At 44.4% G+C, this 25,302-nt stretch overlaps 1 protein-coding gene across 1 annotated transcript in view; it reads right to left on the bottom strand.

Annotated features, from left to right (window-relative positions):
- Positions 1–1,390: 1,390 nt before the first annotated feature.
- The window catches only part of GRK7 (G protein-coupled receptor kinase 7), a 37,066-nt gene continuing 13,154 nt past the window's right edge, over positions 1,391–25,302 (bottom strand). The window contains exons 3-4 of the mRNA XM_066350486.1: positions 13,483–13,757; positions 1,391–3,064 (exon numbers count right to left, since the gene is read on the bottom strand). Coding sequence (XP_066206583.1) covers positions 2,728–3,064; positions 13,483–13,757 — 612 coding nt within the window. The 3' untranslated portion in view covers positions 1,391–2,727. The remainder of the gene's footprint in view (positions 3,065–13,482; positions 13,758–25,302) is intronic.

Raw genomic sequence — 25,302 nt, 5'->3', positions numbered from 1 at the left:
GCTGAAAGTTGCTGGTTCGAAACCCTGGGCTTGACCGGTTAAGGCACATACGAGAAGCAAGCAGTGAACAACTGGAGTGAAGCAACTATGAGTTGATACTTCTCCCTCCACACCCCCACTCTTCTCTCTGTACAATCAATATATAAAATCTTTTTAAAAATTATTTTGAAAATCTACAAGATAAATATAGATTAATCTTCAGTTTCATTTATACTGCAATTGCCAAAGTTACATGTTTTTGGGTATTTGAAAAGTTGTTGTCTCCTGACCAGGCAGTGGCGCAGTGGATGCAGCGTTAGACTGGGATGCAGAGGACCCAGGTTCGAGACCCTGAGGTCGCTGGCTTGAGCGCGGGCTCATCTGGTTAGAGCAAAAAGTCTACCAGCTTGGACCCAAGATCGCTGGGTCCAACAAGGGGTTACTGGTCTGCTGAAGGCCCGCGGTCAAGGCACATATGAGAAAGCAATCAATGAACAACTAAGATGTTGCAACGTGCAATGAAAAACTAATGATTGATGCTTCTCGTCTCTCTCCATTCCTGTATGTCTGTCCCTGTCTGTCCCTCTATCTGACTCACTCTCAGTCTCTGTAAAAAAAATAAAATTTAAAATTAAAAAAAAAAAAAGTTGTTGTCAAAATGTATGAATGAGGTTTTGAGCAATCAAAACAAAGACCCATGTGTAATAACATTTGCACCTACATGGCTGTGGTCCCTAAGCTTCCCTGCACATTAGAATCCCCTGGAGAGGTTTTGAAAAGCTAGAAGCACAGGCAGTACTCCAGGTAAATTAAAATCTGGGGTTGGGAGCCAGACGTTAGTATTTTAAAAGATCCCTGGGTGATTCCAAAGTTCAGCAAAATTGGGAACAAATAGCCTATGGAATTATATGTGTAAGCAATTTGTAGCATATTACTTAAAGGATTCATTTTACAGAATAATTCAGACATCACGCATATTTAGATTTTAAATGCTTCACATTAAAATGGTAAAATATTTCAAAACTATGAAAAAGAGACTTTCAGTAAATTAAACATTATTTTGTAATCTGAAATGTTGCCAAAGTATTACAATCCACTCCTTTTTATGGGCATGTATGGTCAGTATCCAGGGCTACTATCACAGCAGCCCGGCCCGTGCAGGTTCGCATTGGATTCAGACAGTCGGTAAAGAAACAATGGAGCCAAAAACTGGTGGGCCTTCATCTTTAATCCTAGCTTGCACCCGGTGGGCAAGTAAAAACACACACTGGGCTCCAAAACCCACTCACATTCAGTGCTCACAAAGCTACTGACTTAATCCGAGTTCTCCTAGAATCAAAGGTTTCTAGTTCACCAGACTTATTCACCTCTGTTCCCCATCTCCTTCCTTCTCCCTGCACAAACTCTGCACTAACTGGCTTCTCACTCAACACTCCGCCATGTTGGCTGCTTCTCCTGGCCTCCTCCACGTGGCCTTTCTCTGCTCTGCTCTCTAACGCTAATCCCAGGAACCAAGAGAGCAAGCTCCCATTCTGCCCCCATTTTATAGTGTAGATTCAAAACCTTTAATCCAATATACAAAATAGGGAAGTCTCTAATACAAAGTCACTTATCTGGGGCATGATGGGATTGTACCACCCCACATCAAAAAGGGTGGGAAAGGCTTAATCCCAAAACCAAGCCCCAGGCTACAAGGATTCTGCCTGCCCACAGCCCACCCCCAACACACATTAATATCACCTGGGCAATAGCCTCCACGTGGGCAGTGTCATCTTTAACAAAGTGAGCATAATACATTTTATCTGCCCAACAGGGCAGAATATTAGAATTGTTTATTTTCAGCATCAAAATCCTTTTTGAAGTACAGAAGCGGAAGAAACACTGAACGATGAAGGCAAGAAAGGATATAAACAAAGGAAAACTAAAATGGTTATTTACTAAGAATTGCAAATGCTCATTTTCTGCACACACCACAAAGTTCCTTTTTCTGTTCCTGGGACTTTGTGTAATTTTCAGGGATGTGATAGTAGAGAGCTCTTGCTCTTAGTTTATCAAAATAAACCTGAGTGTTCCTTTTCCCAGCCCTCAGTGAAAATGGAGACTTTACTCATCTTTATGAAAAAAGAAAGAAAGGGAAGGAGGGAAGAGGGAAGGAAAGAAAAAGGAAGAAAAGAGAAAGAGAGAGAGAGAGAGAGAGAGAGAGAGAGAGAAGGGAAGTGGCATTTTTGTGTTAGGAATGTAAACAATAATATAAATGGAGCCACTTTAAAATGGAGCCAGAGCTGCCACGCCAGAGGACCTACTTTTTTATACCTCTAATCTTTGGAATGTTAAAACGGGGCAAAATAACCTTTGGAATGAGCCTAGGGCAACTTTATATCCCAAAAAACTATTTGCAAAGACAACAAGAAAGCAGTTACTATGACTACTGTAGTGAATATTAAAAAACCCATTTAGAATTAATATCGCTATGTTATGTTACCTGCACCAATAGAAATGCCTTCCTTCTGTTGGTGTAATTGCTTCCTTTTCTTATTTTCCATAAATACTCATTGCCTTTGTCTGCTAATTGAAACACTATTTGGGCTTCTGCCTGAATCGATGTGTTCCAGATAGCTATTCTTATGGATCTCGATAAATGCTTGTTGCCTCTCACTTTGAAAGGCCTTTTTTATTTTTAGGTTAACAGGAACATTCGAGGATTAGGTCAGCTGAGACTCCTGCTGCCTGTCTGGTAGAGAGAACAATTTATAATAACAAACACACACCAGACTTGGATGAATTACCCTCCCCACAACCTGCAGGCCTGTTAGGGTCATTCAATTCTTCAAACAGTCCTGTTTCAATAATTTCTTCTTGCCAAGCTATAGGGACAGCACCTGTTGCAAATCTTTGGAAGAACTTCGTGTCTTGATCATCAAATTCGACTCCACGAACCTCAGAGAAATCTCCAATGTCATCGATGTCTTTGGCATAAACCACCGAAGGGTCTGGCACATATGGGGGTTCAATTAGGCCTGCTTCCAGGCGAGCAAAGTTGATGGTTTTGAAGAAAGGGTGTTTCCTGGGATCATCAGACTTTTCTCTGTGAAGAAAAGAGCTGGTCAGCCAGACACACAGTAACAAACCAAACCAGGAAATGTTCTAACAATACAAAGGGTATAGCATTCTTTTCCTATAACATATTTCATTTTTATTGCAAAGATACTATAACAACATAATAATAACAGGAAAATAATAAATTTGAAAACACCCACAATTCCACCACATGCAGAACGTAACATTTTCATTGTTTGCAAACAGCTTTCACATGTAATGCGATTTTTCAAGAGTCTAGCTGTTGACATACATAATTTTTTTTATTTATTTTTATTTTTTGTATTTTTCTGAAGCTGGAAACGGGGAGAGACAGTCAGACAGACTCCCGCATGCGCCTGACTGGGATCCACCCGGCACGCCCACCAGGGGCGACACTCTGCCCACCAGTGGGCGATGCTCTGCCCCTCCGGGGTGTCGCTCTGCCGTGACCAGAGCCACTCTAGTGCCTGGGGCAGAGGCCAAGGAGCCATCCCCAGCGCCTGGGCCATCTTTGCTCCAATGGAGCCTTGGCTGCAGGAGGGGAAGAGAGAGACAGAGAGGAAGGAGGGGGGGGGGGTGGAGAAGCAAATGGGCGCTTCTCCTATGTGCCCTGGCCAGGAATCGAACCCGGGTCCCCCGCACACCAGGCCGACGCTCTACCGCTGAGCCAGCCGGCCAAGGCCCATACATGACTTTTATTCTTGGTGTTTACATGAAATGCCAGCAAAAAACAGTGGGGCCAGGCTCTGGCCGGTTGGCTCAGTGGTAGAGCATTGGCCTGGAGTGCAGGAGTCCCGGGTTCGATTCCCGGCCAGGGCACACAGGAGAAGCGCCCATCTGCTTCTCCACCCCTCCCCCTCTCCTTCTTCTCTGTCTCTCCTCCTCCCGCAGCCAAGGCTCCATTGGAGCAAAGTTGGCCTGGGCGCTGAGGATGGCTCCAAGGCCGCTGCCTCAGGCACTAGAATGGCTCTAGTTGCAACAGAGCAATGCCCCAGATGGGCAGAGCATCGCCCCTGGTGGGCATGCCGGGTGGATCCCGGTTGGGTGCATGCGGGAGTCTATCTGACTGCCTCCCCATTTCCAACTTCAGAAAAATACAAAAATAAACCCCAAAACAAAAAACAGTGGGGTCAAAACTTGCTTGCCTGCAGCTTACGGTCCTTGCCTCTTCCTCTGCCCTTCAAGGTCACACGGAACAAGTTAATATGTTTCTTTCCACATGACCATCATAGACATTTTAAAAGACTGCATTCACCTCTCCTCACTTTTCATATGATGTGATTTCTAGGAACCCACCTATCTGCCCTAACTACCTTAATAATCTTTAAAGACTTTAAAAAAATCTTTTAGTAATTTTTAGTAGCATGAATGAGCATATGTTTGGTGTTCAACACTATGCTTATTTGTTATCAAATTTTCCTTCCTTATGCTAAAAATTATTTCAGTATTTACCTCAGAATAAGGGGAAAAATATATGTTCCCAACTGTGTAACCTCTTGTATTAGTTACCTATTGTTGTGTAACAAATTGCCCCAATATTTAGTAGCTTACAACAATAAACATTAATTATCTCACAGTTTCTGTGGTCAAGAATGTAGACATGGCTTAACTGGATTCCTTTGGCTCATGGTCTCTTGTGAGTTTGCAGTAAAACTATTGGTCAGGGCTGTGGTCTTTTTTTTTTTTTTTTTTTTTTTTTTTTTTGGCAGAGACAGAGAGAAGGACAGATAGGGACAGACAGACAGGAAGAGAGAGAGATGAGAAACATCAATTCTTTGTTGCAGTTCCTTAATTGTTCATTGATTGATTTCCTATATGTGCTTTGACCTGGGGGCTACAGCAGACCGAATGACTCCTTGCTCGAGTCAGCGACCTTGGGCTCAAGCTGGTGAGCCTTGTTCAAACCAGATGAGCCTGTGCTCAAGCTGGCGACCTCGGGGTCTTGAATCTGGGTCCTCCACATCCCAGTCCAACGCTCTATCCACTGCGCCACCGCTTGGTCAGGCAGGGCTGTGGTCTTATCTGAAAGTTCACCTGGGATTGGGGGAGAAGCTCCTTCCAAGCTCACTGACGTAATTATTAGCAAACCTCCATCCCTCACCATGTGAGCCTTTCTGTAGGGCTGCCTTATAACATTGTTGCTAGTTTTCCCCAGGGCAAATGACAAGAGGAAGACAGAAAAAGAGAAGTAATGAGAGAGAGAGAGAGAGAGAGAGAGAGAGAGAGAGAGAGGCAGGCAGGGTGGGGGAGAAAGAGTTCAAGGTAGAAGGCACAGTCTTTTTATGACCTAATCTTGGAAATGAGATCTCATCACTTCTGCCACATTGTGTTTGTTAGAAACAAGTCAGTAGGTATAGCTGGCCCTTAGGGAAAGGGAGGTTGCCAGGAAATGGGGACCTTTGGGGACCATATTAGTGGTGGCCTACCACACACTTCTCTTGGTTTCTCTTAAGTGCATGTTTTATTTATTTTTAGTGAGAGAGCGAGAGAAAGAGAGACAGACAGACAGACAGACAGGGACATACAGTTAGGAAGGGAAAGAGATGAGAAGCATCAATTCTTCGTTGAGGCACCTTAGTTGTTCATTGATTACTTTCTCATATGTGCCTTGACCGGGTGGCTCCAGCCAAGCCAGTGACTCCTTGCTCAAACAAGCGACCTTGGGCTTCAGCTAGTAAGCTCGAGCTCAAACCAGTGACCTTGGGGTTTTGAACCTGGGTCCTCAATGTCCCAGATTGATATTCTATCCATTGCACCACTGCCTGGTCAGGCTTAAGCCCATGTTTTAAAGAAATAAAAAGGGACTATTTTGTGGCATAAGATTTAAATAATTTTTTTCCTTTTCCTTTTATATGAATAGATATGCAGGTCTGACTAAGAAATATATTCCTTTTGGAAGAAGTCAATTTCTGCCAGAAATCAACCTTAAAAATTAATAACATTCATGGTCTTTCCTATTATATTTTTCATTCCAGTTATCACACAGCTTTTAGGAAAAGGATTGAAAACTTCCCCAGTACATCACCTTAGAGATGCCGCACCATGCCACATGATGACTGTAGTACACTCTACCCGGTAAGGCAACTAGAATCTAAACACAATAATGACATTGCTAATAACAGTGACAATAACTAACATTTATTCTGAACCTACTCTCAGCTAATACAATGTTGAGCCTTTCACTGATGGTGTCACATTTTACTACAGCAATCCTGTCTGTTTTTAAATTGTAGTTTTAACTTCTCTGAACCTCTTCTGCATTCATAAATAGCTGTGCATCTGAGAAAGCAAGAAAATAGAGGTGAGGTTTGCAAAGGAAAAATTGTAGTAAACTGTTATGAAAAAAAGAAACTCGGTTGGCGGCACTGATGTCCAGCCGTTCCCCGGGTTGGGTTGCTGTGTCCAGCCGTTCCCCGGGTTGGGTTGCTGTGCTGTGACTCCGGACCAGTCCCATCCAGGCCTCCTCGGACCTTGCCCTTTCTAACCTACTGACAAGACAAGGACAGAGAGCTGCTTCCCAAAATAGTATGTACAAGCTTTCTCTTTCCTCCCAAGGCCACCAAGTCACCATCAGTTGAAGAAAAGGAAAATGCAGGGTTGCCACTTCTTAGAACCTATTGCCCAGTGTCTGTGGGGTGTATATCCTGTTGAGAAAGAGCCTTGATGGAGGGTTACTGAGATAAACTGAAACTGCAAGGATATATTAAGAAGAAAAAAAAAAGGCAAGGACCATGCTTTATGTTCACGGAGGAGAGACTATTTCATGACGTGACCACTGCTTGCCTGCTGCAGGACCTGCCATCCAGATCCTGGCCGGAACAGAGATTGCTTCCTGAAAATCCCCTCAGAGACCATCTGACGGACCCTGCCCCTAGCCTCCGGGAAGGCTGGTTTCTGGGATAGATCTTTGCCTAGCCCCAGGCAAGCTTGTAAGGCAGTTTCCAGAACCCTATCCATCCTGCCTTACTCTATAACCCCTTGTAGCCTGCCACACGGCACAGAGGCTCTCCTGGCATTTTGTCCAAGACATGCCTCGTATGTAGGCTCCTTTAGTAAACTCTTGATGAAAAGATGGAATTGTTGGACTGTCTTGTTCTCTCAGCCCGGGAATAAAAATACCCTGTTCCGATTACTGTCTGGTTGCTGATGTTAACAACAGGAGACTAGGCTTTTCAAGCTCTATCTATTCCTTTAACTCTGTCCAGGCCACCACAAAGCTGGTCACTTTGATCTTTGCACTAATGGCTCTCAGCTCAGATTTGTAGTTAGAAATAGCATTTTTAGAGAAGGGGGGAGGAAGAGAAGGAGAGAGAGAAAGAGAGAGAGAGGGAGAAGGAGAAAGAGAGAGAAAGATAGAAGCATCAACTCATTGTTCACTTGGTTGTGTACCCATTGATTGCTTCTCATACATGCCTGCCCTCGAGGTTGAGCCGGTGACCCTGGGATCAAACTGTGCTCCTGGTGCCACTGGCCACCAGTGCTGGGCTGATTCCACTCTTGAATCTTGCCCTGGTCACTAAATGCAGGGCTCTTTTGGCCCATATCCTCTTCTACAAAGAAGAGAGGCTATTGATGGAGGCAGCATCTTCTGTTATAGCCAAACTGGCAGCTGCAGGGAGACTTCTGTTTGTTGGAGTAGAATATATTTCCGAGCATTAACAGGAGCTCTTGTTACTGAACCCCACATGGAGGTTACAATGGATTTTCTTATGCCATGCAATGAAGATAAGATACCAGTTGCTCATAAATAAGTAAGAACCAGGATGGTAGAGATGGTCAGTGGTCACCACATCCAGTTCTCTCCTTCCTGGGCACACAGAAGACAATACTAGCCAGCTCCCTCACCCTTAGGTAGGGCCCAAGGAAGGTTCTGGCCATCAGATGTGATATGTGAAGTGGGCCACTTCCCAGCTGAGGCAGTTCAAAGCTCCCTGGGTTCCCACCTCTTGCCACAGCAACTGGAAGCTACCGAGCTCTAAGATAGAAGCAGCAGGGATCTCTGAGTCACTGCTCAGAAGGGAGATACAGAGATTGCTTCTCTGTATCCCTGGAGAACTGCTGGACCCATTGTGGGAATGGACTGCATGAGAAATAATCCTTTAAGTTTAAGCTGTGGGTTTGCTGGTTATAGCATTGTCTATTCTGACTGTTGGAATCTACACAGAGAAATCAGTTTCACATTTTACATCACATAAATGTAGAGCTCCACCTAATTTCAAAATACTTGTTAGTTTGGCTATCTGTCATGCTTTAAAAATTATAAATGAATTTTGTTTCACTGTTTAAAAATACCAGGTCAACCTGACCGGGCAGTGGCGCAGTGGATAGAGCATCGGACTGGGATGCAGAGGACCCAGGTTCGAGACCCCGAGGTCGCCGGCTTGAGCGCGGGCTCATCTGGTTTGAACAAAAGCCCACCGGCTTGAACCCAAGGTCGCTGGCTCCAGCAAGGGGTTACTTGGTCTGCTGAAGGCCTGCGGTCAAGGCACATATGAGGGAGCAATCGATGAACAACTAAGGTGTTGCAACGTGCAATGAAAAACTAATGATTGATGCTTTTCATCTCTCTCTGTTCCTGTCTGTCTGTCCCTGTCTATCCCTCTCTCTGACTCACTCTCTGTCTCTGTAAAAAAATAAAAAATAAAAAATAAAATAAAAATACCAGGTCAAAATTAAAAGCTTGCCTCTCTATTCAAACATTTTGAGCTAAGGCAGCATTGTTCTAGAGTCTCCAATGGCAGCTGCTTGGAAGATTTAGAGTCATTTGGCTGCCTAAGTTCTCATGTAATATTAAGAATCGGTCACATAACTCTATTGTTAGAACTTTCATATTTGTATATATTTTTAGATTTTGAAGATTCAATCCAAGTAATTTAAGACATTCAAGCTCATAGTTTGGTCAAAATATTTATCTGCTATGCCCCTTAGAACAAATTAGTAATGCAGGTATCCCCCGCTTTTTTAAAGTTTGTGTCACACCGCTTCACTTTTCCGAAAGATCTACGGTGTGTTAGTACCTGTTCTCGCTAACCGAAAGAAATCAGAAGAGGATTTTCACCTTTATGAAAACAGGTGTTCAGTATTTGATTTGCAGCCAGCATTACAGAGGCAGACTGCACCCCAGCAGCAAGAGTGGTCTCATCGAGCTCCTTCCCCAACCCACACTCAGCATCAACAGATGCTTATCTGTATAAAAGCAGACCCTCCCAAAAGAACTCAACTCATAAATCCTCTCCTGGGGAATTTCAGAAGTGTCAGAACCAGGGAAGATCGACTCTCATCACCAGTTACAGAAATCAGCACCACACCTAAATAGATATTGTCACAAAACTATTGTATCTCCTATCTATTCTCCATTTATTTTTCTTAAAAGGCATTTGTTCTCAAATAGTGCCCTGCTCCAGTACTAAGAAGTCATTTGTCTGCTTGTAGGTGGGTGCTTTCTCCTCTCCCCTTTCTCTATCAAGATGGTATACAAACCCCCAGTTCTAACACCTCCTAGTCACATTATTCTGTGAACTTCTATGTATGTACATGAATAAAAAAATCTATGTTTTGCCCATTTAATTTGCAGGCCTCCATTCTTGAACTTAAGAGGGTAGAGAAAATTTTTCCCTCATATATATATACTGCTCACAAAAATTAGGGGATATTTTATTGCTTAGTATTCATTTAAAAATATCCCCTAATTTTTGTGAGCAGTATATATAGTAGTGTATACATAAATGAGAGAGAGAGAGGTTTATGGTCCAAATTCTTTAAGATAGGCTATCAGGCTGGAGACCCAGGGAAGGGTAACAATTCAAGTCCAAAGATGGTTTTCTGGGGGAATTCCCTCTTTTCCAAGGGTGGTCAGATTTTTTTTTTTTCCTTTTTTTTAAAATTAAGGCCTTCAACTGATTGGATGAGGCCTACCCACATTGTGAACAATAATCTGCTTTACGGGAAGCCTACTGATATATATGTTAACCACATCTAAAAAAAATACCGTATTTCCCCCTGTATAAGATGCACATTTTTTCAAAAAATTTGGGGTCTAAAAACTGGGTGCATCTTATATATTGGTTGTAGATTTTTTTACTTGCATCTCCCGCTTTTTCGCGCTTGTTTTTGCGCTCATTGTTGAAGACAGTGATTCATCATCAGACCCAGATAAGGACAAGCTAATGGATGGGAGTTTTTACAATGATGAGGAGTTTATTCATCTTATGATGAATAAAAGTTGAGTTCAATAACTTTTTTTTTTTTTTTTTGGTATTTTTCTGAAGTTGGAAACGGGGAGGCAGTCAGACAGACTCCCGCATGTGCCCGACCGGGATCCACCTGGCATGTCCACCAGGGGGTGATGCTCTGCCCATCTGGGGCATTGCTCTGTTGCAACCAGAGCCATTCTAGCGCCTGAGGCAGAGGCCACAGAGCCATCCTCAGTGCCCGGGCAAACTTTGCTCCAATGGAGCCTTGGCTGCGGGAGGGGAAGAGAGAGACAGAGAGGAAGGAGAGGGAGAGGGGTGGAGGAGCAGATGGGTGCTTCTCCTGTGTGCCCTGGCCAGGAGAACCCAGGACTCCTGCACGCCAGGCCGACACTCTACCACTGAGCCAACCGGCCAGGGCAGTTCAATAACTTTATATAATACATTTTATTTCAAATTTTGGGCCCCAAAATTAAGGTGCATCTTATACATGGGATCGTATTCTACATGGGGAAATACAGTAATACCTGAGCAGAAACATCTAGAATAATGCTTGATCAAATGTGCTAGTACTGTGGCCTTGTCAAGTTGATACCAAGATTAACCATTATATTCACCTTCCCCCATCCACACATCCATTTTAAATACAAGGATATTGAGACTCAGAGAAAGTAATTCAATTGCTTAAGGTAAAATGACCAGTATATAGCAAAACTAGAGCAAAGCAGGGATGTGGGATATATCTGTGGCTCCAGGGCCTTGGTTTCATCCTTATGTAACTCAGTCACCCTCTGCCAAGGTTTTTTTCATAGGTCAGCTTTTACTTAGTTTTTGTTTTTTTCTTCTAAAATATCTTGATCATAAAAAAATTTTTGACTTTATTATTCCATTGTAAGCAGTACAACTTGACTTTCCTCAAAATTAATTTTGACTATGTTAATTTAGCTGGCAACATTTTTTGTGTGTGACAGAGACAGAGAGAGGGACAGATAAGGACAAACAGGAAGAGAGAGAGATCAGAAGTATCAATTCTTAGTTGTGGCTTCTAAGTCTCCTTAGTTGTTCATTGATTGCTTTCTCATATGTGCCTTGACTGGGGGGCTACAGCAGAGCGAATGACCCCTAACTCAAGCCAGCAACCCTGCTCTCAAGCTGGATGGGCCTGCACTCAAGCCAGTGACCTCGCAGTTTCAAACCTGGGTCCTCTGTGTCCCAATCTGATGCTCTATCCACTGCACCACCACCTGATCAGGCAACATCTTATGTATTCACTAAATATCTGTTGAGTGGTTGATGATATTTTACAGAGACATTTGATAGAGGAAGAATTTTCCAGAGCTTTGGCTATCAGTAGTGGTGGTTTTTATTTTATTTTGAGCTTTAGGGGTTTTTTAAAAATTTTTATTTATTGATTTTAGTGAGAGAGGAAAGGAAGAGAGAGAGAGAGAGAGAGAGAGAGAGAGAGAGGCAGGAATATCAATGTGTCCGGCCCCTGCTGCACTTCCGGAAGGGGCACCTCTTTCATTGGTGGTCAGTGAGAGGAGCACTGTATGTGGTGGCATCGCTCACGTACAGTACTACTTCCGGTGACTCAAGATGCACGCCTCACGGCTCCGGAAGCGTGTCATATCACTTGTTACGGCTAGCAGTGACAAATATGGAACCGGACATTGACCATCTCATTAGCCAAAAGCGGGCCCATAGTTCCCATTGAAATACTGGTCAGTTTATTGATTTAAATTTACTTGTTCTTTATTTTAAATATTGTATTTGTTCCCGTTTTGTTTTTTTACTTTAAAATAAGATATGTGTAGTGTGCATAGGGATTTGTTCATAGTTTTTTTTATAGTCCGGCCTTCCAACAGTCTGAGGGTCAGTGAACTGGCTCCCTGTGTAAAATGTTTGGGGACCCCTTACTGTATGTGCCCTGATGGGGATTGAAGAGGCAACCTTTGTGTATTGGGATGCTACTCTAACCAACCGAGCTATCCAGCCAGGGCCTGAGCTTTAATTTTTTTAATTTTTAATTTTTTCCAAGTGACAGAAGGGGAGGTAGAGAGACATAGTCCCACATGCACCCGGATTGGGATCCACTTGGCAACCCCAGTCTGGGGTGGATGCTCTGCCCATCTGGGGCCATGCTTGCAACCAAGCTATTTTTAGCATCCGAGGCAAAGGTTCCATGGAGCCATCCTCAGCACCCAGGGCTGAGTGCTCGAAATAATTAAGCCATGGCTGCGGGAGGGAAAGAGAGAGAGAGAGAAAGAGAGAGAGGCCCTGGCCGGTTGGCTCAGCGGTAGAGCGTTGGCCTGGCGTGCGGGGGACCCGGGTTCGATTCCCGGCCAGGGCACATAGGAGAAGCGCCCATTTGCTTCTCCACCCCCCTCCCTCCTTCCTCTCTGTCTCTCTCTTCCCCTCCCGCAGCCAAGGCTCCATTGGAGCAAAGATGGCCCGGGCGCTGGGGATGGCTCCTTGGCCTCTGCCCCAGGCGCTAGAGTGGCTCTGGTCACGGCAGAGCAACGCCCCGGAGGGGCAGAGCATCGCCCCCTGGTGGGCAGAGCGTCGCCCCTGGTGGGCGTGCTGGGTGGATCCCGGTCAGGCGCATGCGGGAGTCTGTCTGACTGTCTCTCCCCGTTTCCAGCTTCAGAAAAATACAAAAAAAAAAAAAGAAAGAGAGAGAAGGGGGAGTGATGGAGAAGCAGATGGTCACTTCTGTGTGCCCTGACCAAGAATAGAAGAACCTGGGACATCCACATGCTGGGTCGATACTTTACCAATGAGCCAACTGGCCAGCATGAGCTTTAATTTTTGATCAGATAATTTGTTCATGTAGTTCAAAGTTTAAAAGATAATAGAGTTCTATAGTGAAAATCTTCATTTACATCCTTGTCACCAGCCCTCCAATTTCCCTTTATTAGAGGCAACCAATCCTATACATTCCTTGTATACTCTGCTCAAAATAGTTTATGCAACTATTTGAATTATATATTTTTCTCTTTTTTATGTATGCTGTTTTGCACCTCAGTTTTCAACTCTAAAGTATATCTTAGAGATTGTTCTGTATCAAGTGGCCATAGTGTTTGAAAGTATCCAGAAATACTTAACTATATAATATGCAAATAACAGTAGGGCAATAATAATTCTCCTTAAGCCCAAGGCTTTGTCATTAATCCAAAATATTCTCCAAATCCCTGTGGACAACGGTGACATCACTGACTATTATGGAGTAGTTTACCTGCTTCCTAAGCGTTGTTCTGGTTTCTTAGCTAAGAAGAGTCTGCAAATATCCTTTGCTTCCTCTGTGAAGTTATCATGTTGGAATCTGACTTCTTCTTTCAGGGTTCTTTGCTTTAAGTCCTCTTTACTGAGTTTTTCCTTGTAATCTTTGAATGGTGTTCTTCCAGCAACCATCTCATAAATACTGCATCCCATCGCAAACCAGTCCACTGGATAGGAGTAACTCACTTTTTCCACTAAGATTTCAGGAGCCATATAACCATTGGTTCCAGCCTGTAGCCCCCAAACAAAACAAAACAAAACATTAATGTGAGTGTAACAGACATTACTGATTGTCTACCCAATACCTATTCTCCTTTTCTTTCCTTGTTAAGGGAAACCTAATTTATTTGCTTGTGCATTGTGGTTAACCTATTCTTTTTTTTTGAAATGTGGGATTTTAAATTTTTATTTATTTATTTATTTATTTATTTATTTATTTATTTATTACAGAGACAGAGAGTGAGTCAGAGAGAGGGATAGACAGGGACAGACAGACAGGAACGGAGAGAGATTAGAAGCATCAATCACTAGTTTTTCATTGCACATTGCAACACCTTAGTTGTTCATTGATTGCCTTCTCAAAGGTGCCTTGACCGCGGGTCTTCAGCAGACTGAGTAACCCATTGCTGGAGCCAGCGATCTTGGGTCCAAGCTGGTGGGCTTTTGCTCAAACCAGATGAGCCTGTGCTCAAGATGGCGACCCTCGGGGTCTCAAACCTGGGTCCTCTGCATCCCAGTCTGATGTTCTATCCACTGCGCCACCGCCTGGTCAGGCTGTGGTTAACCTATTCTATTCTCTGCTTTCCCCGCAACCTCTGATGCAGTCAGGGCATGCCATGAGGTCTCTCTGGCCAATGAGATAGAAAAAGGACTCGGCTAGAGTGCTCTATAAAAGGGATAGATGTGACTACTCTTGCAGTGAGAAAATCACCTGGCCTCTTTTGGTCTCGTCATTCATTTTTAGGTGAAAAGTTCAAGTGAATTCTCTAAAATCCTCTCAATTCTGCCTCTGTTTTAAATCACAGAATAGGAAATTAATGTATGATGTTTTTAAGGTTGAACATTTCATTGTTAATTTAGAGTGTTCAAATAATGTTATCTAGTCTATGATATTTCTTACTCTATTTGCTATACGGTGACATTAATATTACACATCTTGGTCTGTCTGTCTGCATTAAAAATTAACAGTTGCTTTCATCTAGAATGAAACTTCTCCATTTAAAATAACATTCATAACAATATATTGTAGTTAGCCTAACCAGGCGGTGGCGCAGTGGATAGGGTGTCAGACTGGGATGCAGAGGACCCAGGTTTGAGACCCTGAGGTCGCCAGCTTGAGTGCAGGCTCATCTGGTTTGAGCAAAAGCTCACCAGCTTGGACCCAAGGTCGCTGACTCGAGCAAAGGGTTACTCAGTCAGCTGAAGGCCCGCAGTCAAGGCACATATGAGAAAGCAATCAATGAACAATTAAGGTGTCGCAACAAAAAACTGATGATTGATGCTTCTCATCTCTCTCCGGTCCTGTCTGTCTGTCCCTATCTATCCCTCTCTCTGATTCTCTCTCTGTCTCTGTAAAACAAACAAACAAACAAAAAAAAACAATATATTGTAGGTATACTTCTACTGATAATATATACCAAATGACCACTAAATTAAAAAAAATACATATATAATATATACATACTATATAATATATACATATTTATTTATTTTGGTAAAATACATATAACATAAAAGTTACCATCTTAATCACTTTTAAATGTATAGTTCAAGAAAAGTAAGTACATTTGCACCACTGTGCAATGAGTCCCCAGAACTCTTTTCATCTCGCAAAACTGAAACTCTTATACCCTTAGACAACAATTCCCTGACCCCTGGAATCCGCCATGAAACTTTCTGTCTTTATGAATTTGAATACTCTGGGTACCTTACTTAACTGGAATCATGTAGTATTTTTTTTGTGTGCGACTGTGTGATTTTAATATATTTATTCATTCAACAAATATTTAATGAATACTTACAACTTACCTTGCAATGATAAAATACATATTTACATAATATGTTTTCCCCCAAACTAAATTGCTTTTGGTTAGAGTGTACAGCAATTAAAAATGCAAACAGAATACCTTAAAATGACAATAAGCTCATATTAGTACATGAAAATGATAATATAAATTATTGGCAGAGTTGTAAGGAAAAAATGTACTCGTAAACTGAACCAGACTTTTAGGGGAGCAACAAGACTTAGAGTACAAAATTGGATGCATTAATTGTTTCTGTCCTTTGGCTACATTACTTAACTGGAGTACATACCTCAAAGAAATGACTTAGAAGAAAGGAAAAGGGATGTGTTTTGAGATTTCTTTGTTCCATTATTCTTAGTGGTCACAAGATGGAAATACCCACAATGTCCATCAATAGAGACAATAGACCAAGGTCTAGTGCTAGTACCAAGAAATTTATATATGTAATGGGTTTCACATACTGATTATTAATATGCATTTTAGTACACGAAAAAGGTTGCAAAGTGTTTCAGCTACTCATGATGTGATTTTTTTCTAATTGCTTAAGTATGTATTTTTTATTTGCACAGTGCATGTAATGCCTTAGGAATATTGCACTTATAATAATTTTTACATGAATAACAACAACAAAAAGTTAAACGACCCAAGTACTAATAAGGAGTAATTGGCATGTGCAAGAAAATTCTGGAAATGACTGGGGTCTGACAGGCTGGGTATGAGTCAGCATGGCACTGCTTTTTCACAGAAGCAGTGAGTGTCTGGAAGATATAATTTGGCTGACCATATATTCTGGTTTGCCTGGGATGGTTCCAGTTTACATCTGTTGTCCTGGTGTCTTGTCTAGTTTTGCATTTGCCTGGACAGGAGTGTATTGTAGGATCCTCTGAGGCCCAGGATATACTTACTCATTATTGTATCCAAACCGGGTCCTTACTGCCTTACTTGATGCATGCCCAACAAAACGTTTGTTAAATAAGCACTAGTAAGGTGGTCACTAGATGCTCTCCATTCAGCACTGAGCCATGCCCTTGAGAACTTACAGGCTGGTGGAGACAGACAGGTCAAAAGGCTAATTCAATAGAGAAGGGTAAATGCCATAATGAGAGTGTAAAGTAAGCATAGGGAAGCCAGAGGGTGTGTGTGTGTGTGTGTGTAGATACTTCACTCAGGAGCAACACCTGCAAAAATAGTGAGAAGGGAGTCTGGAGGGGAGATGTAGATGAGTCTGAGAAATGCTGTAAGAGCCAAGGTAGCAAACGGCCATTCCCAGTTTCCCTTTTCCCTTGCATACCTCTATTATAGAAACTAGAAGCATAAGTATTCCACCTCCCAGTATCCTTTGCACTAAGGGTGATCAAGTGATATGAGCAAGATGAAGGTTGGGAAAAAGGGACGAGAGCTTATGTGAGAATACGTTCAAGATATAATGGACTAGTAGATTAACAAAGGGATGGGTAACAGATGTAAACTGGCACTGTCCTAGGCAAACTGGAATATATGGTCACCCAAATTCCATATTAAACACACTGCCTCTGTACCCCTACCCACTCCCATTGCCACAGAATATCCTAGACCTTGTATTGTTTGTATTTCACTATGACTCTCTAAAAGATAAGATTGCTTTAAAAAATCCAAAGAACCAAGCACTACAGTACCATTATCTCACTTCAAGTAACAATTCTTTAGTATTATCAAAAACCTGGATATTTAACACTTTCACTATGTCCTATAAATTTGTCTTCTAAACAGTTTATTTTAAATTTGGATTCAAATACAGTTCATACAACATGGGTGATTAATATGTCTCTTAAATCTCTGTGAATATCTGAATTCTTATTTTGTCGTCTGTTATCACCTTCTTAGGTAAATAGAAGCAGTTCGCTCCCATTCTACAGCTTGAAATCAGTTTGACTGCTGTCAGATCAAACTGTGGGAGAAATTTGTTAATCAATCACCTGAAGACAGGCCAATTAAGACAGTTACTGAGGCATGCTGGGCTGGGAACTGAAAACCCGGGAGTTGGCCCTGGCCGGTTGGCTCAGCGGTAGAGCGTCAGCCTGGCGTGCGGGGGACACGGGTTCGATTCCCGGCCAGGGCACATAGGAGAAGTGCCCATTTGCTCCCCCCCCCCCTCCTTCCTCTCTGTCTCTCTCTTCCCCTCCCGCAGCCAAGGCTCCATTGGAGCAAAAGATGGCCCGGGCGCTGGGGATGGCTCCTTGGCCTCTGCCCCAGGCGCTAGAGTGGCTCTGGTCGCGGCAGAGCGACGCCCCGGAGGGGCAGAGCATCGCCTCCTGGTGGGCAGAGCGTCGCCCCTGGTGGGCGTGCCAGGTGGATCCCGGTCGGGCACATGCGGGAGTCTGTCTGACTGTCTCTCCCCATTTCCAGCTTCAGAAAAATACAAAAAAAAAAAAAATAATAAAATAAATGAAAACCCGGGAGTTAACCAAAACCCACCTGCTGATCAACTCCCCATTCCCCACCTTTCAGTATAAAAGGAAGTGCCTTTTCTCTGCTCAGGGCTGACTAGGCTTAGTCTCTGTCAGCCCACTCACACCCGGGTGTTTGTAATACTTTCACTTTTAATACATTTTGGCTTCATGTTCTTAGTGCAGCTCCGTGGTTTCCTGTGGGAGACTGCAAGCTGGCCAAGCCCTCCCAGTTTAAAGCTTAAGCTAAAGGCTAAGCTCTTCCCCACACCTCCATATTGGCTATGAAGCTGAGTATTTCTACTGGGCTCATCCTCCCACCTCACTTGCTTAAGTTGCTAAAGGCTAAGTTCTTCCCCACAATCTCTGACTAGTTTAAGTTGGTAAGAGCAATTTACATGCCCTTCTCCACACCTCCGTGTTAGCTGTGTTTACTCTTTGTTTTGTGAAGTTAAGATGTTATGCAGGATGGAGGGTTTTCTGCACTTGCAAGAATTCTTGAGTTGCCTTAGAAATGTGACTTTGTATCAGAGATCTCTTTGATTTGCTAATGTCTTTGCTCTGCCCTATAAATTAAGTGGTTTTGGGGTAGAGACTTGCTCTTGCAAGCTATGGGCTGTACAGAGACCTCCCATTCCCATCCTTTTTCTCTCTGAGTTTATTTCTTCATTGCACACCATTCTCACTCAGGACCTGGACAATTGCTAGCCGCGCTAGTCCATGGCAGTTTCCATCTTTTTTTTTTGTATTTTTCTGAAGCTGGAAATGGGGAGAGACAGTCAGACAGACTCCCGCATGCGCCCGACCGGGATCCACCCAGCACGCCCACCAGGGGGCGATGCTCTGCCCACCAGGGGGCAATGCTTTGCCCCTCTGGGGCGTCGCTCTGTTGCGACCAGAGCCACTCTAGCGCCTGGGGCAGAGGCCAAGGAGCCATCCCTAGCGCCCGGGCCATCCTTGCTCCAATGGAGCCTCGGCTGCGGGAGGGGAAGAGAGAGACAGAGAGGAAGGGGGGGGGTGGAAAAGCAAATGGGCGCCTCTCCTATGTGCCCTGGCCGGGAATCGAACCAGAGTCCCCCGCACGCCAGGCCGAGGCTCCACCGCTGAGCCAACCGGCCAGGGCCAGTTTCCACCTTTCACACCTCCTGCAAGCTTGTATTGGAAAAAACTGGCGGAACTGCAGTTTGCCACATTCAGATTTTGCTGACTGACTGCATCTCTGTGGTGTCATTTAACATGTTCCTCTGTTCTATGTATACTGCTCACAAATATTAGGGAACATTTTTAAATGAATATGAAGTGATAAAAAAAAGAAGCATTTTTTTTATTATTAAACAAGAACATCAGAAAAGCAAATAACAAGTCAAAGAAAGTTGTTTGATTATGCAAATGAATTGCAAAACCAACTCTTATTTCATTGGTGAAAATACACTATACAAAAGGCTGAAAGTACTGGAGTATCTGCACGTTCCCCGATCCCCTAATTTTTGTGAGCAGTGTATTTCCTGTATATTGATTGCTAGACCTAGAGGCTTAAGTTTTCTACTGAACTTGTCATTTCTGCAAATACGTATTTATTAACATATAATTAGTGTAGAATAATGTGCTCAGATCTTAGATATTCAGTTAAATAAATTTTGATAATTGAATACACCCACATAAAGGCCAGCCAAAAAAGATACAGAGCATTTTCATCCAAGAAAGTTCTCTGTGTCCCTTTCTAGTCCATCTTCCTTCCCATGCAACTGCTTTCTGATTTCTGTCACTGTAAATTAGTTTGGTCTGTTCTCAGATTTCATATAAATAAAGTTGAATGGTAGATACATATCCTTATTGTTTTTCTCTGAATGTTCCTTGTTTCATAGCATCTGTTCTTGTTTCATGGATGCAATTGATATCTTCTCTTAAATCTCAAAGGATATTAAAAATAAGTTTTTAAAAATGGTCTCTTACTCCCTGCATTGCTTCTGTTTTCTACAAGTTTCTTTCCCCTCCCTCTCTCTCTTCTTGTTGCATTGTCTTTCACTTTAGAATGTTTTTTGAAATGACAAATGATCTTTGACTATCTGTGCACAAGTAAGAGTGCACACTAAAAAGCTAACAAGAAGTTGGTCAATGAATGGGTTTCACTGTAGGGTGATTCTGCCAGGCCATTTCAATGGGGACCTCACCTGCGAGGATACACTGACCTTTTCTGTTAGGCGGTTCCATTTCCCCATAAGAGATTCTCCAGTACCCTACCTGGGAGGTGTCAGCCTGCTTACCCTTATCCTGAACCCCGAGGTAGGGAAAGGGCTGAAGTTCTTCCTGTTCCTATCCAGCTTCTCTTTGTTCAGTCTCTTATGCTGGGGTGGGAGAGGCACACAGAAAGACTACAAACAACATCCAATTGCAGGTCAGATGGTGGTGATTGGTAAATCTACTCAACAATATTTATTGTGAACTTGCTCTGTGTGTGGCACCCTTAATGAGCAAATTTCAGAGGTGAGTGACTTTAAGGATTAAAATCACTAGTCAAAAAACCAGATAAACATCAGTTGCTCAGTAGAAGGTATAAGGTGAAAATGGAAAACATGCTTTGTCCTGAAAAATGGATTGTGAGTTACATGTTGGGAGAAAAATTAGAAATAATCACGAATAATGCTTACTGAGTGCTTATTACATGCTAAATATTTTCTCAAGTGCTTTACATGAATTTCTTGTTTAAGCTTCATGATAGTCTTATGAGATAGAAACTATTTTATCTTCCATTTTATAGATTAGAAAACTGAGCCACAGAGAGATTAAATCTTGCCCAAAGTTACCCACCCCAAATTCACACCCAGGTCTGCACTTTGAACCACTGCATTACACTGTCTCTATGGAAGTAGGTGAAGTGGCTTTTCTTACCTCTCCAAGTCCCCTTTAGGATTCATTTTCTCCCCTTAGTATCCCATCCTTCACGTTCCCATTTGCCAAGTACTAAGTCCAGTCTTGCTTAATTAAGCTGCTGCCCTTCCCCCTTTCCCAATAAGTTTCCCATTCTTTTCCTGTATTCTGTTCTTCAGAGGCAGGCTGGGCTGCTCCACACTACAAAGACTGCTGGGAGGTAGGGGCCAGACCCCGAGTAGTACTCTGGGAACACGTTGCCCCCCGCCCCTGGAGAAAATGAATGAAGAATTGGCCACCATCTTTACAACACTATAGCCTTCTGGTGTAGTGGAAAAAGCACGAGACAGCAGGGTAGCCTGAGATTCATTCCAAATAATTTTAGGACTAAATTTACCTCTTGGCTCTAGACAGAAAATGTCACAGTGGAATTCTGAAGGGCACCACCTCCTTGAAGAATGGCAGTATTTCACAGAGGAAAAGAATGGAATTAGAGGCGCACACGAGAGTCTAAGCACCAAATTCCATCGCAGCCTCCAGCTGAAAAAATTAATTGCCTGCCCTTTATGCCATTTGTCTCCTGCCTGTGAACTGCCTCCTCAGAGCAGGGTGGGAGGAGAGAAGGGGCCAAGCAGCATGGGGCGGGGTCCAGCCATGCTGACCTCTCCGCTCAGTTTAACTCCTGCAGTTACAAAGGGCCCCCGCACAGCAGTCTCTGTGCCATCAAACAGTTGCTTTCAGTTCGCATGACCAGAAGTGCCATTGCCAGAGCTGTAGGGATCACCCAAGTGTTAGCAGCAACAGAAATCTTAATGGACGTTTTCGTGAGTGGTTTTTCTTTTTCTTTTTTTCCCTCTTGCTTCATTTTGTTTTGCTTTTGGTTGTATTGTGCCCTTTGCGGACTCACACAGTCAACACCTGGTCAGGCAAAACAAAGCATACCCAGCATTGCAGGGTCTCCAGCACCAGACCTCACAGGGTTTAAAAGGAAGCCACTGGAGGCTGCCCCTTCCCCCACTGTTCTCCAGGAAGCGGCAAGAAGTCCCTCTACCAGTCATTGCACGTGGATTGCTTAGTCCCATCAGGGCTACTTGTCACCTACAGGTGTCCACACTTTGAGGAAGGTGGACATTCTAAGTTGGGATCAGGATCAGAGCCAGCCTGTTGGGACCTGTGCAGACAGACATCCCCTACATTTCTTGTACTGTTGGATGCTGGTTTCCATTGATCCTGTAGCTGTTGTCACTCTCATCCCTGGGCCCACCGGGCTAAGTGGCAGTGTCCAGGCTGGGTGAACTCTGCACTCCAAGGAGTCCCACGGTGGTTTTGGTCAGTAGTGGACTGTGACCTCGGATGTGGTGAGAACTAGGAGGAGCCTTTCAGAACTAGGTCTGAGAAGGCACAATTCATATCTTAATAGTTTTACACATCCATAAAATAGTGTGTGTGTGCATACTTGCACGTACATGCAGGTCCTTCAAGGTCAAGGTCAGGAGGAAACCTCCAGCTTCCACTGAATCTGAATAGTTGGCACCCTTAAATTCAATCATTAGAAGAAATGCTGATGTCATGCCCCTGGCGTGGCCAGGCCAAGCTGGATTTGATGACCAGGTGGGGAAAAACACAGAAAGGAAGCCCTCTGCCTTTACAGGCGGCTGGCAGCGGCAGCCCAGCGAACTGGACAGTGGAGCAAGAAACGCCCGCGGATGTCTCTCCCCCCCTCCCTACCCCCTCAAGCTCATCACAAACCAGATCCACTCGACAGCACAATCCAAACAGAAGAGGGAATCAGAATGTACATCTTTTGTTTGCCGTGGCAGGAGAACTGTTGAGCAGAGGAAAAAAACAAGCTGAGCTTAGCGCTATCAGCTGTTTCCTGGGGCTCACTCCTTCCTTCCTCTGAGGGGGGCCTGGCCGCTTTGTTCTCATTCCCAGCTGCTCCTCTGCGCCTTTAAGCGGTGGCCTTTACAGACCTCTGAGGAATGCGGCCCAAGACCCCAGGGGACTTAATTCGAGGCTCCGCCCAGGTGCTCGGGCCCAGGCAGCCGCCTCCAGAGTGCTGTCGGCTCACCGCTCACCGGGCCGCTTTGCGCGGGGCCGCCACTTCCTGGCTGGGGAGCAGGAGCCGCACCGGAGGTGGCTTTCTGCTCTTTCTGACACCCCTGGGAGGACACAGTTTCAAAAAGCCCACAGGGAACCCAAAAGAAGGCTCCCTGGAGTCATGCTTTGTGAGCTATAAAGCCTGGTGTCAGTTTGCTGTGGTTCAGATCCCAGCTTTACCCATTAAGAGCTGGTCACCTAGGACCAGTTACTCAACCTCTCTGAGCTGCACAGCTCTTACCTCATAGGACTGTGATAAGGATGAAAGTGATCACACCCAATTCGTGCCTTCCAGAAACCTGACACCTGACAGGCCCTGGTAGGTTAGCTGTGATGCTCATGAAGCCTGGGTTTTGGCCGTCTTTGGCAGGGCAGTTGCACAAGAAGAAAAACCCAGAACCCTTTAAGACTCCGTTGGGTTGAAAGACGGGCCTGGCATTTCACCCGAGATCAATCAGTACAGTAGTTGTGATTGTTTCACCCGAGTGTGTTCTTTGGTGGTTTCATGTTCTGTGAATCTATCCAGCTGTGGGCTGAGGCATATTTTCCATGGTGCCTCCACGATGCTCAAAATAAAACCACAAGCGAGGCTCCACGTGGCTGTGAGGGAGCAAGACAAGGGCGTGTGCCTACCCTGCTCCGCCAGGAGGTGAGCTGCGCCTTCGCCCCTGCTCGCCCGCCCCCGCAGTCCCAGCCTCCTGCTGGCTCCCCGTGCCTCTCCCCGGGGAACAAAGCACAGCTGCAGAGGTCACCTGAGCGGGTACAGTGCCCATCAGGTGAGGCAGAAACAATGCAACAGTAGAAATTGGGACGGAAGGGCTGGCGTTTGACTTCTTGTAGAATAATCAGAATAGTCATTTTTTGATTGCTTACCAAGTGGCTGACCCAATGCAAGGTATTTATCTGCCTTGTTTCTTAATCTTCTCATTAAGCCTAAGAGGCAGGCGGTATTAACCAGGCTTAGAGAAGAGGACTGTGCATCTGTACAAAGCAGCCATAGTAAGTGGCAGATGCGTCGGCACACTCATGCTCCTCCCATCTTATGATCCTGTGGACCATATTTCATCAGCTGCACTTGATCTGAAGGGATGTTCTGGGCTTCCGACACCTGTCTATATCAAGTTAGATGATGCAGCATCCTTTTGGTCCCTGGATCGCACCATGTTGCATGGCAGCCCCTTTGTGGTGCACCCTGCAGGCTTCCTAACTCTCTCCTTACCTCCACAACTCACCAGACAATGTGCCAACCCACCCAGTTTTCAGACCCTCTGCTTCACCTCCCTTCTGTTTACAGTTTTCCAGACTGTCCTTCCAAGACTAGTTTTGTCACTTTCAAACTGAAAGCCTTCAGTGGCTCCCTAATACCTTAGTCATCGGGTTCGAATGCCCTTGTCTGATTGCTCCAGCCTCCTAGGGTCTGGCATCTCTAGTGGTACCCTTTGTCACCACTCACACCTGTGACGCCACACTCTAGGTAGCTGCAGAACCACTCTGTTCTGTGACTGAACTCACATTCTCATTTTATGACTTTACCTTGGCCAGGGTTTTCAACTGTGGCACCATGGACATTGTGGGCCAGATTATTGTTTGGGGATGGGCGTTGTGCTGGGCATTATAAGACATTGGCAGCATCCTTGGCCTCTACCCACTAGTTGCCAGTAGCAACTCTCCAGACATAACAACCAAAACTGTCGCCAGTCATTGCCAAATGTCCCCTGGGGGCCCAAATCACCCTCAGCTGTGGACCACTGACCCGTGCTGCTTCCTTTGCCTCATCCACTCCCCTTTCTTGTACTTGCCTAGCTTCTGTTTGCCTGGTAAGTGTGACTCGGTTGTCATTTCCTCCTGGAAGCCCTTCCTTACCCCATGTCCCCATGTCAGGCTGGGCGCCCTCACACGCACCCAACTTGGACAGCCCTGAGCACACTGCAATGGCACTGTCCTTTTACTTGTGGGTCTCTTCTCCTTCCTGGCGCTTCATGAAAGCTGGTGTTTGTCTGTCTCGTTCCCTGTTGTACTCAGGAGCCAAGTCTGTACCTGCAACAAAACCTCACCTAATAAATCACTCTGGACACCTCTCTCTCTTCCTTCCCCCATATCCAAGGCATCACTGAGTCCTGTTCCTTCTGAAGTTTCCTCTTAATTCACCAACTGCGCTCTGGCTTTACCAACCCTCGCTGTGACCTGCGCTGCCATCAACTCTCACCTGGGTGACAAGTGACCACCATCCACTTGAATCCCCTCGGATCTATTTTCATTTCTGATGGAGTAATTTTTTTCAAAAGAGAATTCTGAGCATGTTACCCTCTTGGTTAGATCCTTTAAAAGCTTTCCAGTGCTTGTAAGCAAAAAGCCAGT

This window comes from Saccopteryx leptura, chromosome 10 (genome assembly GCF_036850995.1).
Source record: "Saccopteryx leptura isolate mSacLep1 chromosome 10, mSacLep1_pri_phased_curated, whole genome shotgun sequence".
NCBI lineage: Eukaryota > Metazoa > Chordata > Mammalia > Chiroptera > Emballonuridae > Saccopteryx > Saccopteryx leptura.
Note: the sequence above shows the minus strand (reverse complement) of the source record. Positions and strands in the feature narration are given on the sequence as shown.